The sequence below is a fragment of the Alternaria ethzedia genome (assembly GCF_023757985.1).
Source record: "Alternaria ethzedia strain BMP 0044 chromosome Unknown scaffold_23, whole genome shotgun sequence".
Classification (NCBI taxonomy): Eukaryota; Fungi; Ascomycota; class Dothideomycetes; order Pleosporales; family Pleosporaceae; genus Alternaria; species Alternaria ethzedia.
The window spans coordinates 465,545-485,173 of NW_026056216.1; the positions used below are offsets into that span (position 1 = coordinate 465,545).

A 19,629-nucleotide genomic window follows, 5' to 3' on the forward strand; every position below is an offset into this window, starting at 1 on the left:
AATGACACTTGGAACTGGGTCCTCGAGGTGTGCCGTTTCTACTAGATGTTCCGTCGTAACTGAGCGAAGAGAAAAGTCAGGAAGCAAAGCGAAGAGCAGCCAAGGTGTTGCTTCTTGCCAAAAAGCCTACATCGGGCGACGCGTAAACTGTCGCGCATAGCATAGCGGGGCTGTTATCGATACCGGGTCATCTTGCAACGAGAATTCAAAGTCAAGATGTAGGCTAAATATGGGATCTGCATTACCCCGATGCCCGCTACCCGGCCGTTTGCACAAGCTCAGGGCATTGCCCGCGATGTGGACGTCATTCTTTTCTTGATCTCGTATCGTCTTAAAGCTCGTGACTGCGCTTTCTTGGACACATGGATGGCCTTCCAGAAAAGGTATCTGTTCCTTCCCTTGCTGTGATGATAAGCCTTGGAAGCGGCGTAGCGTTGGCCTAAGGCTGGGCTTCCAGCTACTTTCCCCGCATTGTACTATATGTGAAGTCTGGGGTTGCAGTAGTGCTGCTAGAATGTGACGACGGAGATACTTTGGCCGTGAATATCAACGCGTCTAAGTTGAGACGATCGCGTGAACCTTTGTCGGCATAAAGATGCTAGCGTTTATAACAAGGACAGCACCAACTAACACCTCGTCCTGTTCACGTCAACCATGCTGTTCACTCGTGTGACTGCGAAGCTACTGCTAATTTCTATTGCTGCTGCCGCGCCGCCGTCAGCATTGAAGAGGGCAGCTTCCATACTTCCTCTGTCGACCAAGGGACGAGACATAATCGACGCGAATGGCGATGTCTTCCACTTCATGTCGACAAATTGGCCAGGCCACCAAGAGATCATGATTCCCGAAGGCCTCCAGCACTCCTCCATTCAAGATATCGTGTCTTGGTTTCCTAAGCTCGGCCTCAACTCGGTCCGCATGCCGTTCGCAATCCAGATGGTGGACGACTACCTTGCGAATAGCCCAAACCAGACTCTCGAAAAGAGTGTCCTCAATGCGATTCCGGGCACAAACGGCACCGACGTCCTGAACTCTATCCTGGAGAATAACCCACAGCTCACCAAGAACACGACGAGACTGCAAGTCTGGGATGCTGTCGGCAAGGAACTCTCGCGTCAAGGCGTCATCATCCACTTGGACAACCACGTATCGAAAGCCTTCTGGTGCTGCGGCGATGACGATGGCAACGGCTGGTTCGGCGAGAAAGATTTCGACGTCGAGAAGTGGAAACGAGGTTTGGCCTTTATGACGAAGCATGTATGTACTTAAAAGACCGTCTGCTATGGAACAGATGCTGACGATATTAGGCGAAAGAAAATTGGTCGACGTTCTCGTCAATGGGACTGCGCAATGAGCTGCGAGCTGCCAAGGTGGCCGAGCCGGTCGACTGGTATACGTGGTACATCCACATGACAGCTGCTGCAGATGCCGTTCACGAGGCAGATCCCAATGCGCTGATCTTCTTCTCTGGTCTTTCGTACGACACGTACATTGACCCCATCCCTCTCGGAAAGACGCTCAATGGTACCAGTGGTACATCGACTGCGAACAAGACCGCGAAGTTCGTGCCTGAGAGCTTCGCGTGGAAGGACAAGATTGTTCTCGAGATCCACAAGTATGACTTCGAAGCCACCCAGGATGACTGCGCGACCTTCAAGAGGAAGTGGTATCAGAAGGGCTTCCAGGCCGTTAACCCCGACGACCCGGCGACCAAGTACACTTTCCCGATGGTAATTTCCGAATGGGGATTCATCCAGAACGGAACGTATTGGAACCAAACCACCTACGCGGAATGCTTGGTGGAGATGGTTAAGGAGTACCAGGTTAGCTGGCAGCATTGGGAGCTCTCAGGTAGCTTCTACCTCCAGACTCGTCCTAACCGGACTCCCAACACGCTCATAGGTGCGGATGAGGCTTGGGGATTGTTGAACTACGATTGGTCTGCGCTTCGATCGCCTGTCACCCTAGAGAACAGCTTGTACAAGATGATCGAAGCGCTGAAGTAGTGTAAACGCGTAGCGTAGAAGTAGATACGGTCATTCCAAAATCGAATTCTGGTCGCAATCACGCTCTCCTAAGATGTAGGTATAGTCGCGTGAAGATGCACATGCACGGCTCTGTACGGGAAGTCCCCAGGCACCATCCTCTTCCAAGGTCACACAAGGAACGCATACTCAACGCGAACAGTTTGTCGAGATGGGCCCAGGAAGTGAAAGTACGTATGTCGATTCCGAGTCGTAGACGTTGGCGATGGATGTGCATGCTCGCGGTCGCGACGCGTAAAGACACGCCAAAACTTTCCATTCGCGAACATGTCTATGACGTCATCGAATGTTACCACACCAGACATGCATCTGCGCAACGCCAAATAAGAAGAAAACTTGCCTGTAAAGAAATGAGCGGTATAGTAATCAGCGAGTGATTCCGAGGCCTACTTTCAAGCTTCTTAGGCGGACGATACGCCGAAGTTGCCTGCGTGTGGCTTCGCCTTGGCACGACTCATGGACCGCAATGCATCCTTCCCGAACCAAGATTTGAGCTTCATTCCATCACCCACAGTCTCCCCATGTTCTTGGCTATCTTCCAGCAGCTCAACACCTACGGGACAACGGGGTAATCCCTCTTTCAGCGCCCGTTTGTGGATTTCTCCCCAGAAGAAGCCCGCCCCCGCACTCGACCATCCGTATGCAGAAATATCCCGACGCCCGAGCAGGAGCCGTCCAGTCGCTTACTAGCTTTGAGATTTAGCCATGCGGGAACTACCTACTCACCTGTTCTTCGGGTTCCGACGAACGTCAGGGCTTTAAGCACGAAGACCCCAGCTTTGTCGTACTTTTCCGAGGTCGTGCCGTCAACACTTTCATCTGACGAGAGGCAACTCAACATGGCTAGCACGCAGCCCAACGACGAAACTGCTGGTGTCGCCAACAGGACCGGCGAGTTCGATACCAACGTTATCGCGCCTGCTGAAGCCCCCAAGAGGTCGCCATGGAAGGCGTGGATGTACCTCTGGGAATGGTATCCTAAGCACTACCCTGAGGAAGAGAGGAAGTTGCTGAGGAAGATGGACGCTTGTTTGCTGACATTCTGTTCCTTCATGTGTAAGTTAACGTACTGGCACCTTGGTCTCGTATATACTAATAGGAACAGTCTTCCTTAAGTGGCTGGACTCCTCCAACATCAAGAACGCCTATGTGTCGGGCATGAAGGAAGAGCTTAGTCTCTACGGCAACGAGTACTCGCTATTCGACACCTTCTACAACGTCGGGTATCTCGTATTCCAGGTCCCATCTTTACTCCTGTTATCCCGACCGCAGATTGCCAAGTACTATCTGCCGACTATGGAAGTGCTGTGGTCCATCGTGACTTTCTGCCAGAGTCAAATGCGCAGCCGAAACGACATCTACGGTACTCGATTTCTGCTCGGTCTGCTTGAGACGCCTGTAGCATCTGGTACCACATATGTACTTGGCTCTTGGTACAGGCCTGAGGAGGTCTTCAAAAGGACGGGAGTGTGGTATGTCTCCAACAACATTGCCGTGATGTTTGGTGGATATCTACAAGCTGCGGCCTACAACAACCTCAACGGGTAAGCGACCTTCCGCAAAGCATTGTGCTATCGCTAACCTCTTGTAGTGTCGGTGGCATGTCGGGTTGGAGATGGCTGTTTATTATAGACGGAGTAATCTCTCTCCCTATTGCTCTTGCGGGCTTCCTCATCTTCCCGGGTCTACCAAGCAGCGCGAAACCTTGGTGGCTTACACCAAAAGAGCATGCGCTGGCACGCTCACGCATGGTTAACGCCGGTGTCGCACCAAGCAAAGAGCTTAGCTGGACGGTCGCAAAGCGCACATTCATGCGCTGGGAGTTTTACATGGGCGTGCTGTGTTACACCTTGTGAGCTTCTTCGAGCAACCCATACTTACGAACGCTGACCGATTACTAGCTTCTTATCCTCATCTTATCCTCACGGACAGATGGCAATCTGGCTCAAGGACCTTGCTGCCAAATATCCCGGCGCCTACACCGTTCCTCAAATCAACACTATCCCTACTGGTGCCCAAGGTGTCTCCGTCTTCGCCGCGCTCCTCGCCACCTCCCTCTGCATGGTCTACCCACTCTGGTCCATCTTCTCGATTGTCCAAACCATCTACATCGTCGCCAACATCTCTCTCCTGATCTGGAACATCCCCAAGGGCTACCACTTCGCCTGCTACTACCTGCTCGGTGTATCAGCTGCTGTTACGCCCATTCTTATGCCGTTCATCAACATGGCTCTACGTGACGACGCAGAAGCACGCGCTGTCACTGTTGGTGCTATGTTGACAGCTGGCTGGGCTGTCTTCTCCTTCTACCCCATCACAGTATTCCCTATCGTCGAGGGCCCGAAATGGACAAAGGGCTATGCAGTGAACATTTGCTTCATTGTAGGATGCTGGAGTTCATTCTTGGTCATGCAGTATCTGTACAAGAAGAGCGAGAATAAGAAGCAGAACATGATGATCAGGGACGTGGCTAAGGATCAGGAAGATATGGCCGGACTAGACATCAAGGACGCAGCGGAGGTCGAACACGCAGAGGTCAGAAAGTGATGTGTAGGAGAGACAGATACCCTAAGTTGCTTGTCGGTGCGCTGTATAGCTCGGCTTTGTGAACCTGCAGATATGGAATGCAAAACTTTTTGTTGAATGAAATCATCCAGCTCGCATAATCAAACATCTTCTGCTTTGCCAAAAGCCGGACTCTGCAGTCTACGCAACGCCTCTCAAACCCCCAAACTAAAATACCACCATGCCTTCCCAACCCCATCACCGCCTCCCACAAACGCTACGAGGGCGTGCACAAACCCAGCCGGACGTGTCTAACGCAGCAACGGATTCCCTCTCCCCACCACGCCACCGACATGGAACCAAGCGAGAGGTTATCCCACGCCGCCACACCACATCCCCTCAGTCCCCTTACTACAACCGCATAATCCGCCTGGAAGGCCAAATCACCTCCATCATCTCCATCCTAAAATTCCACCTTCGATACGCAGACTTCCCTGCAGACACCTCGCTTTCCGCTCTCCGACTCCACCCACTACCAGTATACTTCGACATAATACAAGAGCTCATCAGCCACATCGAATGCGGTTTAGATTATAACGGCGCGTTCAATGCCGGCGATCTGATATATCTAGCGCAGGAATGGTATTTCCCGCATGTGAATCGGCGGGTGGGAGCAGACGAAGAAGGGGAAGTAGCACCGCAACCGCACTGGCCCAAGATCCTGTTTCTCGCACAGCTCCAACGTATCCTCGAAGACGAAACGCTCAGTTTGGCTCAGAGTCTAAAAGCTGGTTGGGAGTGGCTTATGGACCTCGATGCTTTTCCATCGCTACCTGGGGGAATGAGGGAGTGGGCGTTGGGGTGGCATGAACTGCCGTCTGCGAAGCAGAGGGAGTTCCTTCAGCTCTTTGATGTGGACGCGCGGGTTCTGAGTGGCACGATGGATGCAGTTGGGAATATGTCGCTACGCGGTCCGCTAACGCTAGATCGCGAGCAAGTCGGTTGCGTCACTACGTTTCTAGCACAAGAACGTCCACTCGACGCTGTCGTTCCGTTGATGCTCAACCCATCGAAACAGAACCTTGGATCATGTTCGCTCTGCGGCACTACACTCTGCAAAGAAGATACCGGTTCTGAGAAACCGCATCGTCCTGTTGAGATCCCCTGCGGACATATCTTCGGCTCGGAGTGCATTGTGAGCCATTTTCGCAAGCAGGAGGGTTGGAGTTGTCCGTTTTGCGGGTGGAATTTGTTCGATGCACCGCATCATCCTGTCACGCCGAAGGAAGTGTTGGAGAGCTGTGATCGCATCTTGAAGTACTTCGACCCACCTGCGAGTGTTGCCTTTCCCGCAAGTCCGCACTCGTATCTTGAGAAACTGGGGATAGTTTTCGAAGACGCGGATGCGATGCGAGGGCATTTGGACTGCTGGCTGAACGCTCCGTATGCTGCGTATGTTGAGTTGTTGGCATTGTTCGATTTGGCGCTGTATCTTGCGAGAGATAGGTTAGATGCCGCCATGAAGGGGGATGTTATTGAGTTCGGAGAGGTGGTGGGAAGGCAGTTCCAGGTTGAGGCGAGGATTCAGTGGTTGGAGTTTTTGAGGAGCTGTCATCCTAATTCTCCGGTGGTTTGGTAGGGAGGCATGAATTGTGGTTGCGAACTCAGGTTAGATTACCTTTTTGAGGCCTCTTTGGTGAGGGCTCGCCTCCATGGAGATATATTGAGTGTAGCCTCTAGTGAAATGCGACACGGAAGCACTCGGGAAAATGCCGAGCATCTTCCCTTGAGAGCTATCCCATCATAATAGTCCCATTCTCAACTCTCCGACACCGTACGTCTTACCCATGTGCAGGTTTTCCTAGAGAGCCACGAGTCATACCACCACCCTCCGCCGTCCCATTCCTCCGCGCCATCCGAACCCTCCGACTCGTCCGACACTTCGGCCGACAGCATCGGGCCTTGAGGATGCCAAGTCCTCCGTCGCAGAGAATCGCAAGGGGCAGCATCTGCAAGTCTGCATTAGCCCACGGCAATTCGCACATCCCGTAGCTTCGGCGTAATGAACACGCACGTGAAGATCACCACGCCCTCACGCAGTAGTCACGGAGCATCGGACATAACCCACGGAGCAAAAACAAGAAGTATCGATTGAACCACGCTACCCAACAGGGCGCTCTAAGGATGGGTATAGACAAGAACAGGGACTTGCGATGAGGAGAAACCACGCTAGTGTAGGAAACAAGGTGTGTGTGTATGTATGTACAAGAAGAGAAAGAGGGGAAATAATGCAATGAGCGGTGACTGCAGACCAGCAAAAGGTCCAGCCTTGAACTTGAACCAAAAGAAAAACGCCCAGCGATGCTTATACCCAAATGCCAAAGCCAATACCAATGCCAAAATGAAGATTGGGCGAGCAAGAATCAGGCCTTCTCCTTCTTAAAGCAATTCTTGAGGCGAAGCTTAATCTTGTACATGTACCAATCGCTCTTCCTCTTGAGTCCGAGGCCCTCGCTCCCGTCTTCACCAGCTTTAGCGTTGATGTCTCTACTCTTACTACGCCCACCTTTCTTCTCTTGCTTGCGCTTCTTCTCGTTCATGACAAACATGCTTGTAGGACGTTTCTTGAGTCCAGGTCCGTCAGTGACACCGGAATCCCACATGCCGGTTGTCGTGATGGGCGCATAAGCGGATTGTGTCTTGCGGGAGCGTTCGGTTTCTGGCATGGCGGGCGATAGGAGCGGAGAGGCGAGGAGAGGCGCGGGCGAGCTTGGGCCTTCGGTTGATGGGGAGATGACGACGGGAGAGGGGATGGCGGCAGGGAGTGGGCGGGTTGATTCGGCGGAGGGACGTTCTATGGGTGAAGGGAGTGAGAGCTCTTTGATGCGAAGAAGCTCTACGCTGCGTTTCATGGTGCGCTCTTCGGGGGTCTCGACGAGTGTCTGGTCTTCGAAAGTGAGGCCGTACTTCTTCCTCATGCTGCCTGTCATGCTATGCAGGGCGGTGCCGGTGGAATTCGCACGTCGCGCACGTGTCTTGACAACAGGCACGGGAGAGGCATGTATTGCCGTTTTGGTTGACGCAGGCGAAGGAGGAGTATCCGTGAAGCTTGTCGTGCGACGGGGGAGCCTTTCCATGCTAGGTTTGAACATTCGAGGAAATGAGCGGCGCTTCTCGTCGAGAGTCGATGCTGGAGATGGCGAGCGCGGGCAGTCCAACATGGACATGGAGAATGTGCGGTTGGCGCATGGACGGAAGGTTGCAGAGGGTGTCAAGGTTGGAGGCGAAGCCAAGGAGGGGCTCTCTGTCGCGAATTCTCTAGACGCAACCCAGACGCCAGAAGCTAAGATGAATTGTCGGAGTGCGTCGCCTGTCTCGGTGGGGAGCTTATCCGTCAATGTGTCCATGAAGGTGTTCATGTCGATGCTGGAGGTGTCGGTAGTAGGAGACTGGGTGTAGGAAGTTATGCTAGGCGTTGACGGCGAGGCAGCAGATGGCATTGCGTATGTATCCATGACATCTATGCGACTGCGGGTCATTGTCGCAATGATGGGATGGCGCCTGGAGTTGACACTCAAGGTGCTGAAGGTAAACTTCTTCTCGTCTGGAGCCTGAGGAAGCGATGGCGACAGCGGCGCAGTCGTCGACATGCTCGACACACGACGCGAGTGGTTTGGCTTCAACACCCAACGAGCCTTCAGCGTCAGTCCATGTTCGTCAGTGCTATTGAACTCGTAGCCTCCGTTGGGCATGTCGGTGACTGCCCAGCGACTCGTCCCGTCGTTCATGCAAATCTCCGTTGTCTCAGTAACCCCCCTGTCGCACTTCCGTGAGCTGATGACGCCAATTATGTCGCGCGAGCCCCAGCGATCTTCTTCCGACTTATTCTCGTCATCCTGACTGTTGTATGCTTCTGCTTGCGCAATGAGGAGATCGTGCGGTCCCAGTCTTTCCCGGGTGTTGAAGCTCCGCGAAAGACGTCTCGAGGCTCGCTGGGGGATGGCCGAGAAAGGCACGACTTCGTAGGCTGGCTTTGGTCGCTGTGACGCAATGACTTGGTGTAGCTGCAGGGCAACTCTTTGCCGACTGTGTAGCTTGGAGCGAGTGTTTACCGGTCGGGCGATGATGTAGGAGGTCTTGGACCGAGGGGTCCGCTTCTTGGGCTTGACGCTGGCAGCATCGCTGCCGGAGGAGACAGGTCTTGAGGGAGCGAGAGTGATGGTGGCTTCGTCATGCGGCTTCTTCATCGCATCCCTATGCGAGGCGCGCGTGGGAGTGTCAGGGGCATCGGTCGTAGGGTCGGTATGGGTAGAAGGAAGGGTCGCCTGCGACGGTGAAGGAGTCTGGCCGCGCAAGACGGAACCGAGAAGAGAAAGCGGCATCTGCAGGAAAGAGCCATTGGTGGCGGGCGAGGCTGCACGCGGTGGTGAGCTCTCATGGCCGTGTTTGGCGGCGTCGGCGGTCAACATGTCCAGCAGCATTGCTCCAGCACTCAATCCAGTTGTGACATGCTGAGAGACCCGTCAGCAAACAAGGAAATGACGAAAACACAAGCGCAATCAGCGCATGGGACGCCATTGTTCTTATGAAGGCGGGCCCCAAGGGCTGTGCGCTGAAGTTTGGAGGTCGTGCCCCCTCAAGCGTAATAGGCACACCCACAGGCGACGAACAACTGGGGCTGACTTACAAGCCACAGCTAGCAGGCTGACCTTATGCAGGGAGTGGGCTGGCCAATCAATCGCTCCCTATAATTTGAGCTTGTACGGCTGAGTGTCTCAGGACGCGGCGCAGATGCAATTGCAGAAATCGAAATGGAAACAAAAAAGAAGCCGCCCTGATGGGCCCCCCGTCAGGTCATTCATCGGCCGGGCAGGGCTCTACTCACCATCCGCATCGTCGACGCACAAGGCACACAGGCTCCAACGCCGGTAAAGTCAACCGTCGTCCGTCCCGTGGGCGCAGGGACGCCAGCAAAGCCGCATCCGGCAAGGGGCTAGAACGATTGGCCCATCGTGCATATCATGCACACTCGCTACGAGCCCCTCTTTTTGCTTCATCGGGGAGCGATTACTCGGCTTCGGCGGACAAAAGCTGGGGGGCGGCTTACGGTGTGCTCATCGCCAGCAAAGAGACCGCTGACGGCGAGGTCTCACTTCGGTTCGGTGCGGACCTTTGAGCGAGCGCAGAAGACACGTTCCGCAGGGGTCCGAATACCTGATTATCTCACGATCTTAAGATTGATCATGCGGCACGGCGACCATGGAACCTTCATAAGGAACTCTGGGCAGTCAATGCACGGCGTATTCGTATACACCGCGCGGAGCTTCGATTGGCTAGCCTTGCGATGTTTCAAGCGAACAACGCTGTCAGCCAAGCCACACAGGAGACATTGACCACGGGATTCAGATTGAAGCATCATGGCAAAAGCAGATCGCAGCTGACGCGAAGCTTGTCAAAATCAGGCGTTGCTGTTGTGATGTTCGCTACAACAATGGAACAAGGCACCCCGCAGCGCCTGAGGCTTACGCAACTCTAGGTACCATAAACGTCGCGAGGAGGGTTTCGAATTAGCCGTTACCTCACCGACAAAGCAGCACACCATTACGCCGTGCTGCACCTCTTGCTGCACGACCCGCTACAACTCACGATCTTTCTGCAAGCCCGCTCGCTTCTGATCGTCGGTTCCGTTGTGCTCCGCATCCCGCTGCTAAATTTTCACCGAGACCGACTCGTCAGCTGGAGGGCACATTACCGTCACGCACTCGGCTCAACCGAACTTCCGAGATATCTAACCTTCGAAACAGGAAAGCATTGCGTACGAAAAGTATTACTATTCGCCCATTTGTCAAGAACCTCCGATTCTCACGGCCGCAACGATAGGAAAGTTGTGTCAGCGAGGGTTGCGATCTTTTGTAACCAGTGCAAATGCCAACGGACGAAATACCAGGCCAGGGCTTCGGTGCCCACCCATCAGCTGAGAGCCTTGTCAATTGGTTTACGCAAAATGGGGGTCAGCTCAGTCCAGACGTCCAGATCGTCTACAGCGACTCGCATGGCTTTCACATGCGCGCTGCCAGACCATTGAGCTCCACTGTGGTGGCTTCATGTCCACTGAAGCTGACGCTGTCTTCTCTCAACTTAGACCCGGAAGAGAAAGAGGTGTTGCACATCGAGAGTCCTCTCCAACGGTGTCGTGGGAGGATACCGGATCACATTCTGACGTACCTGCTCTTGATTGAACAGCACAAGAGGGGCGATCAGTCGCCATGGCACGCCTACATCACATGTCTACCAGGGTCTGAAAGTATGACTACGCCTCTGTGGTTTGACGAGAGCGATGTCGCCTTTTTGACCGGTACCAGCCTAGCGCCTGCGACCAAGGAGAGAAAGGCTGAGTTGCAACACCAATGGGAAAATGCTGTGGCTGTCATGAAAGAGCTTGGTATGCCTCTTGCTGACGAGATCGACCTGTAAGTCTTTTAGCGAGTGCGATTCAGCGCAATCTGTATCGTGTCTAGCGTGCACTATAAAGTCAGCACTACCTCTGCCACAACTGAGACACTGCAAGCGAGTTGTGCTTTTGTGTGCCAACAACACAGATCTCCACATATATGGCTCATGATACACCGATACATCAGTTTTCTGGCGCAGCCTGCTAACGATCCTCAGCGATTCGTTACTATGGGCAGCCACCATCTTCACCTCACGAGCCTTCATCTCGACCCATATATTACCGGAAAGAGAGACCATACCTATTCTCTTTCCGGTGGTCGATATTCTGAACCACTCTGTATCCGCCAAAGTAGAATGGGACTTCCAGCCTCACCAGTCTTTCACGCTCAAGTGCCTTGAAGGCGAGTCATTTCAGCCTGGACAAGAGCTCTTCAACAATTACGCACCCAAGCAGAACGATGAGCTACTCCTCGGCTATGGTTTCTGCCTAGAAGACAACCCTATTGAGCAGTTCGCTTTGAAGCTCGCGTTCCAGCCGCAACTGCAGCAGTATGCACAGCAGCTGGGTCTGCTGAATCCAGAGAACGTGCCTTTCGGCATGTCAAAAGATTTTCTGGCCACCGATCCGAACAAGGAGCAGCACTTCCTACGCGCTAAGGACCATCCGTTCGGTCGCTACGATAACCACATACCGTTCTTCCGCGGTGTGCCTCCGTATATCGTTCACTTCTTCTTTATCCAGACAATCATAATTTCTGAAGTGGATGTAAGCACTATCGACATTGCAAGACCAGGCCCAAGAATTACGCTGCAAGTATTAGTACTTCTGCACCAAGCGCTGGAGCAGAGGTGCAGTACTCTTCCACTGCAGATAGACCCGGAACCCCGCAACGACAAGCAAAAGTACGCGAAGATCTATCGCGACAGTCAGGCCAGGATCATTCATTCCGTGCGGCAAGAGCTCAAGGATGCGGTTACCAAGTTGCGCGCACCCAACGCTGAACTTCCCACTCGCGCCTTGCACAGTCTCTTTGATGTGCTGGCAGCCTTCAGCACCGACCTTCCAGAACCAGCGAAGACCTTCTCAAGCGCTCTCAACAAGCATGGTATCCAAGGTCAACAGAATGAAGGTCTGGAGTGGACGGTATTACTAACCGTCCTGTTGTCGTTGATGTTGACCACGCAAGACACAAACGACATTAAGATCTTTACTCTAATGCGCGACTTGTGCTCCAAACACACCCTTCCTACACTAGAAGACGGCATCGAAGATGTTGATACATACACCTTCGTCGATGAAAACCTTGGCGACTTTGTGCATCTCCCTTCTGCAGATGCGAACGCCGCACCAACGGACATACTTGACGACTTGGGTCTGACGTTCGTCAACCAACCAGCCGATAGCGCAACGCCTGTTTTCATCAAGGGACGCACAGAAAACCTCGGTGCGAGGATAATCATGTGGGCAATGAAGGTTGTAGAGAAAGACGTTGTACCTGTGTTTGAAGAGGGCCAGATAGTAAGATGTCTGTATGCTAGAGGGCAGACAACGGACAATGGGCAAAGCGAAGAGACGTGGATGTATGAGTAGAACCAAGACACAATTCCATATTGCACAATCCACATGTACCTGCACTCACAATTACCATCTTCTAAATTATCGTGTGTGTACCTACGCATCCGCTTTGATCTCTTCATTACAACAGAGAAAATCCATGGTACATAACTTCGTGGATACCGCTGAGCGCAACACAAGGTGGGAACTCACGCGTTTTCTGTTGCTACATATGACACGTGTCGTTCTCATTTGCACACGTTTTTGCTGCTGTTTAGTGAACTTAACAGATGAACAGGTGATGGGGCAAATTACCGTAGGTGTAAAGGATAGAAGTGAGTGCCACGTTACTGCAATCCAGCTCGTACGTCATGATAGTGCTATTATAACCACAACCACCCAACACATCTCCTCAGGGCAAGGCTTGATTGCCTTCGAGAGGGCAAAAGACATCGTAGAGTCGGTGCGCTGGACTGACCTGGACAAACTGTAATCTGGTGTCTCACCAGTCCTTGCAAGTGTGCTCATCTTTGGTTGTCACCGCGCATCAAGGTAACACCTCCGCGTCTACTCTCTCTATTCCCTATCTTCAGTCACCTCACCAGTATTTTCCTCAGTCACCACTCCCCGCAGGTTGAGACGTTTGACGCGCTCACTGTCAGCGGTCCCCACCCAATGAGGGTGATGGAAGCCCCGCACTAGCGTGACAGCTAGCGTGTGTCCCCTGCAGCGTCTCGCTTTGGCAACGCCAACGCGTAAACACAGACCCTCCTTGAACAAAACACGCCTCCACTTTTTGCTTTCTCACCACCACGCCTTCCTTTCGTCTACACTCGCTGCTTCTTATCGCTCTTATCGCCTGCTCTACATAAGAGAGAGCGTTTATCGTCTTTAATTTCGCCTTTTCGTCCTGCGGGACACCATCACAGCCATGGCGGACGACTCCATAATGGACGACTCCGTATTCGACGAGGGCGCGAGCTCTGACTTCGCGCCGCCCGCGAAGCCCGCAAAGGCCACCAAAGCTGCCGCGAAACCAAAGGCAGCAGCAACGAAGAAAGCAGCAGGTCCTGCGAAACCTAGAGGACGGCCCGCTGGCGCGGCGGCTGCAAAGCCCAAGGCAAAGGCAGCCCCCAAGAAGAAGACCAAGGCCGTCTCAGACGACGAGAACTCTGACATCGACATGGACGCGGACCCTGTCAACGACGACGAGTCACTCCTAGACGACACGCCACCGAAAGCCAAGAAGGCAGCAGCCCCGAAGAAGTCCAGCGGCAAGCCTCTCGCAGACATCGCGAACGAGAGCTTTGGCGGAGATGCCGACGATGTACCGATCTCGGCCCCCAAGAAGGGCGGTGCCAGCAGCAAGTACCAGATGGTGAGTGCGCGAGGTCTGGGTAGCAAAGCACTGGCTAACACATATACAGTTGACGCATTTGGAGCACATCATGAAGCGCCCGGACACATACATCGGCTCCGTAGAGCGCCAGACGGACAAGATGTGGGTGTACAACTCGGAAAGCGAGTCGATGGAGTTCCGCGACGTCTCCTACGTCCCCGGTCTCTACAAGATCTTCGACGAGATCCTCGTCAACGCGGCCGACAACAAGCAGAACGACAAGAACATGAGCGAGATCAGGGTCACGGTTGACCGCGAGTCTGGCGAGATCTCCATCAAGAACGACGGCAAGGGAATCCCAATTGAGATTCACAAAGTCAGTCGCTTTCAAACCCCGACCCAGCACACTACTAACCTGACTAGGAACACGGCATATATGTACCAGAGATGATCTTTGGTCACCTCCTCACCTCCTCCAACTACGACGACAACCAGCAGAAAGTCACGGGTGGTCGCAACGGTTACGGAGCCAAGCTTTGCAACGTTTTCAGTACCGAATTCACAGTCGAGACGGTCGATTCGAAACAAAAGAAGAAGTACAAGCAGACCTGGACTGAGAACATGAGCAAGATGGGCAAGGCCAAGATTACCGACATCAAGGGGGACGACTACACCAAGGTCAGCTGGAAGGCCGACTATGCTCGCTTTGGAATGGCTGGTATCGACGACGATTTCGAGGCCATCATCAAGCGCAGGACCTACGACATGGCTGGTACGCTACGGGGCATGAAGGTCTACCTGAACGGCGACCGCATCAAGATCTCGTCATTCGCGAAGTACATGGAGATGTATACCAAGTCGATTTCGCGCGACCAGGGCAAGAGCGAGGACGACAAGGAGAAGGACGTCATTATCACAGACAAGCTTGACCGCTGGGACATTGGTTTCGCCGTGTCTGATGGTTCCTTCAACCAAGTTTCTTTCGTCAACTCGATTGCGACTACGTCTGGTGGTACCCACGTTAACCACATCGCCGACCAGATCATCGACAAGCTCATGGCGATTGTCAACAAGAAGAACAAGGCAGCTGTCAAGCTGAAGCCTGCACAGATCAAGAACCATCTCTTCCTGTTCGTCAACTGTTCCATCGTGAACCCGGCCTTCACATCGCAGACCAAGGAGCAGCTCACGACCAAGGCCAGCCAGTTCGGTAGCAAGCCGGTCCTCAGTGACAAGTTCCTGAACGCCATCGCCAAGACGGAGGTCATCCAGAACATCATGCACTTTGCGCAGCAAAAGGCCGATCAGATGATGAAGAAGACCGACGGCAACAAGCGCAACCGTATCAGCAACGCAAAGCTCACAGATGCCAACAAGGCAGGAACCAAGGACGGACATCTCTGCACGCTCATCCTGACTGAGGGTGAATCAGCCAGTGTACTTGCTTTGGCTGGTCGTGCTGTAGTCAACCAGGATTTGTTTGGTGTCTTCCCGCTTCGTGGTAAGCTCCTTAACGTCCGAGACGCCACTGTCGACCAAATCATGAAGAACGCCGAAATCCAAAACATCAAGAAGTTTATGGGACTTCAACATAAAAAGGAATATACGGTCGCCGACATGAAGAGCTTGCGTTACGGTCATCTTATGATCATGACGGATCAGGATCACGACGGTAGCCATATCAAGGGTCTACTCATCAACTTTCTTCAGTGCCAGTTCCCGAGTTTGCTCAAGATCCCCGGCTTCCTCTTGGAATTCATCACGCCTATCGTCAAGGTCTGGAAGGGCGACCCCAAGAACCCGCGCGGTATGAAGAGCTTCTTCTCCATGCCTGAGTACGAGGAGTGGAAGGAGCAGCACCAGCACGAGAAGGGATGGGATCACAAGTACTACAAGGGATTGGGTACCAGTGACATTCCCGATGCCCAGATCTACTTCAAGGATCTCGACACCCACATGAAGCGCTTCCAGGTCATGCGTGAGGAAGAAGAGAAGCTCATCGAGCTTGCTTTCTCGAAAAAGAAGGCTGACGCTCGTAAGGACTGGCTGCGCGACTTTGTGCCCGGTCAGCATCTTGACCTTACCACTCCCGACATCTCGTACGACGACTTCGTGAATAAGGAGTTGATTCTCTTCTCCATGGCCGACAACGTGCGATCAATTCCCTCAGTTATTGACGGTCTGAAGCCTGGTCAGCGCAAGGTCTTGTACACCTGTTTCAGGCGAAACATCAAGAAGGATGTCAAGGTCGTTGAGCTCGCTGGTTCAGTTTCTGGATCCACTGACTACGCTCACGGTGAAGCTTCTATGCAGGGAACTATTGTCAATCTCGCACAGAACTTTGTCGGTACCAACAACATCAACTATCTGGAGCCCAGTGGTAACTTCGGTTCTCGTCTTAAGGGTGGTGCCGATGCTGCCAGCGCCAGGTACATTTACACACGCCTGTCGCCATTCGCACGACGAATCTTCCACGGCCACGATGACGCACTACTGAAGTACGGTGAATCAGATGGCCACAAGATCGAGCCTGAGATGTTTGTTCCGATCTTGCCGACGATTCTCATCAACGGTTCGAGCGGTATCGGTACTGGTTGGAGCTCCGAAATTCCCAACTTCAACCCGATGGATATTATCGACAACATCAAGCGTCGCATGCAGCCAGGCGCCACCAAGGAAGACATGCTCCCAATGATCCCATGGTACAAGGGCTTCAACGGTACAACGACTGTGCTCGGCCCTGATCGTTACCAGTTCACCGGAGTCGTCCGACAGACTGGCGACAACGAGGTTGAGATCACTGAATTGCCAGTTCGTTACTGGACACAAGACTTCAAGGAAAAGCTTGAGGAGATCATCAAGGCCGAGAAGGGCCCTTCATACATCAAGGACTACATCGACTACAACACGCCAGACCGCGTTCACTTCATCATCAAGATGGAAGACAAGTACATGGCAACAGCTCTTGCCAAGGGTTTGGAAGAGATGTTCAAGCTCTTCAAGCCTCAGTCGACTAGCAACTTGGTCGCTTTCGACGCACATGGACGCATCCACAAGTACGCGAGCGTTCTCGATATCATTGAGGAGTTCTACCACGTTCGTCTGCGATACTACGAGAAGCGAAAGCAGCATCAACTTCAGGTCATGGAGAAGGAGCACCTGAAGATGACGAACCAGGCCAGGTTTATCCAGATGATCATCGACGGAAAGCTCATCGTGTCAAAGAAGAAGAAGACTGTGCTTGTTCAAGAGCTCAAGAAGCTCGGCTTCACTCCCTTCCCCAAGGTCGAGGATGCTAAGGCTGCTGGTGAGGTCGAGGATGTCCAGGAGGATGACTCAGAAGATGTTGAGACGGAAGTGTCCGCCAACGATTTCGACTATCTGCTAGGTGTAAGTGCTACTAACCCTTTCCCCAATACCAAACTGACGTTCTCTAGATGGCTATCTGGTCTTTGACCCAAGAGCGTGTCGAGAAGCTTCTGAAGCAGATCGGCGAGAAGCAACATGAGATCGACACTCTCATCAAGCTATCACCAAAGGACATCTGGACTGTCGATCTTGAAGCCTTCATGGATGAATGGAATGTCCAGCTGGACGAAGAGGTCAAGCGCAAGAAGAAGATCGCTGCCATCACTCGCCGACCTTCCGCAAAACTTGGTATCGGTGGCGGCAAGGGCAAGGGAAAGAAGAAGAGAAAGGCAGATGGAAGCGACTCGGACGACTCCGGATCCGACTTTGGCCCGGTTAAGAAGAAGGCAAAGCCGAAGAAGGAGGGGCTGCTTAGCTATCTGCAGCAGGAACCAGTAAAGAAGCCTAGTGCAGCAGAAGCTCTCAAGAGCAGCACCGCGTTCGGCTCAACCGCGCCGCAGAAGCAAGGTACCTTGCTCACCCATCTTGTCAAGAAGAAGGAGGAGACGCCCCAGACGGAAGGCGGAGAAGATGGTAGATCAGCTTCCGCAGACTCTGCACCAGCGCCAGCTGCAACCAAACGGGGTCGCCCAGCTGCTGCAAAACCCATCAAGAAGGATCCGCTTTCGGACGATGAAGACTCGGACGTATTCGCTGCAGTCGCCCAGGAGGCTGCAAAGGAGCCCTCCAAGACCACTGCTGCACGTACTGCTCGCAGCGCAAAGAAGCAGGCACCCAAGTACACCATGGGCAGCGACTCCGACGACGATGATGACGACGACCTCCTCGGCGATGTTAGCAGCATGGTCAAGACCATCGGATCTGGTACGAACGGCGTCCCCATGTTCAAAGCCACCACCACTGCACGCTCAGCAGCACCCGTAAAGAAGAGCAGCCCCATCGAACCCATCGAGATCGACGGCGACACCACAAACTACGAAGGTCTGATGCCCCAGTCTTCACCTCAACGCCCTCCCCCTCGCAACATCCACGACACGATCATGAGCTCAGACGAGGACGACTTCGATCTCGGTGTCAAGAAGCCCGTCGCAAGCAGACTTACCAAACCCGCCGCGAAGCCCAAAGCCGCAGCCGCTAAGCCCGCACCCAAGCCCAAGGCCGTTGCAAAGAAGCCCGCTGCCCAGAGCCCCGCAGCAAAGGCTTACGCGAAGAAACACGGCAAAGACGCCGAAGCTGCGAAGCCTGCGGCCAAGGCTAAGAAGCAGATCACCATCGACTCAGACGAGGATGAGGAGATGGAAGATGCGGACGCTATTGCCAACGACATCCTATCTGATGAAGATGAGGATGAGCCGACTCCTAAGCCAAAGTCTCGCGCACCTGCTGCGAGACCTGGTCGAAGGGCTGCTGCTAAGCCGGCGAAGTACGTGGTCAGCGATGATGAGGCGGAGTCGGATGAGGCTTCTGAACCTAGCTTTGATGACGACGATGCTAGCGAGTAGATTGCTTGCTTGCTTGCTTGCTTGCCGGGTCGTTGGGTGCATGTGGGTGGGTGTTTTATACCCTGGTGATTCGGCGTTGTGGGCTTGAGGGTATTTTCTCTCGTCTTCATGGGGCGGTGGGATTGAACTTATGGATGGTTCATCGGCGTTTTGGCGTCGTTTCTTTCTTGAGATATACTTCCTTCGATATGTATATTTATTAGAAGTATACTTGAACGTTGCTTGTGCTATAGACTTTGTGATTGTTCATGTTGTGTGTTCGATGTATGAAGATGTGTGGTGTGATAAAGTGTCCAACCTACACACAAAAACCATGTCTCTACGGAAGTTCTCCTAGGCGTCGCTACTCTACATCAACGGCGAGCGAGGATGACCCCTACCAGATTCCCGCGAGCTGAAGTATGCACAGTCTTGGAAAACTACAACATACCCAGGATCATCTCGTTCTCGCACGTAACAATTATCGCCCGCTCTCGCATATCTCTAGATCTTGACATTCAAATCCTTCCTCGCGATGCATGCCTCTCCGTAGTTCGAAATAGCGCTCCGAATGTTTCTTATACCGTCTAGTAACTTCTGGTACTCAGGCACCACCACATCTCATCAGTGAATGCACGGAAGCCCATCCCTCCTTTCGTCAAGTGTACCACGCTAAACACCCTTTTTGCTCACCCCATCTAGGCACCGCTCTTTTGCGATATTGTGGGAATCTATACGCGAGGTAATAACGCGTAATCCCAACTCACAAGGCCACGAAATGGACATCGACAACATCTACATTTCCATCTACACCCTATTCCATCAACACAGAACCTACCTCCTACACACCACCTCCATCCTCACCCTCGCCCTCCTCCTCCC

At 53.2% G+C, this 19,629-nt stretch overlaps 5 protein-coding genes across 5 annotated transcripts; 4 read left to right on the top strand and 1 right to left on the bottom strand.

Annotated features, from left to right (window-relative positions):
* Positions 1-654: 654 nt before the first annotated feature.
* J4E87_007997 (uncharacterized protein) lies at positions 655-2,006 on the top strand (the record flags this gene model as incomplete). The annotated part of the gene is made up of 2 exons (XM_049379590.1): positions 655-1,257; positions 1,308-2,006. 2 exons carry the CDS (start codon positions 655-657, stop codon positions 2,004-2,006), a joined length of 1,302 nt encoding a protein of 433 aa, XP_049230818.1.
* Positions 2,007-2,884: 878 nt separating this feature from the next.
* J4E87_007998 (uncharacterized protein) lies at positions 2,885-4,592 on the top strand (the record flags this gene model as incomplete). The annotated part of the gene is made up of 4 exons (XM_049379591.1): positions 2,885-3,101; positions 3,151-3,589; positions 3,637-3,897; positions 3,947-4,592. The coding sequence occupies 4 exons, from the start codon at positions 2,885-2,887 to the stop codon at positions 4,590-4,592; spliced, it is 1,563 nt and encodes a 520-aa protein (XP_049230819.1).
* A 2,381-nt stretch (positions 4,593-6,973) lies between these two features.
* On the bottom strand, positions 6,974-9,019 carry J4E87_007999 (uncharacterized protein; the record flags this gene model as incomplete). The annotated part of the gene is made up of 1 exon (XM_049379592.1): positions 6,974-9,019. One exon carries the CDS (start codon positions 9,017-9,019, stop codon positions 6,974-6,976), a length of 2,046 nt encoding a protein of 681 aa, XP_049230820.1.
* A 1,456-nt stretch (positions 9,020-10,475) lies between these two features.
* J4E87_008000 (uncharacterized protein) lies at positions 10,476-12,594 on the top strand (the record flags this gene model as incomplete). Its single annotated transcript, XM_049379593.1, has 2 exons — positions 10,476-11,020; positions 11,220-12,594. 2 exons carry the CDS (start codon positions 10,476-10,478, stop codon positions 12,592-12,594), a joined length of 1,920 nt encoding a protein of 639 aa, XP_049230821.1.
* Positions 12,595-13,489: 895 nt separating this feature from the next.
* Positions 13,490-18,768, top strand: TOP2 (DNA topoisomerase 2; the record flags this gene model as incomplete). The annotated part of the gene is made up of 4 exons (XM_049379594.1): positions 13,490-13,936; positions 13,986-14,273; positions 14,321-17,287; positions 17,335-18,768. 4 exons carry the CDS (start codon positions 13,490-13,492, stop codon positions 18,766-18,768), a joined length of 5,136 nt encoding a protein of 1,711 aa, XP_049230822.1.
* Between the last annotated feature and the right edge of the window lie 861 nt (positions 18,769-19,629).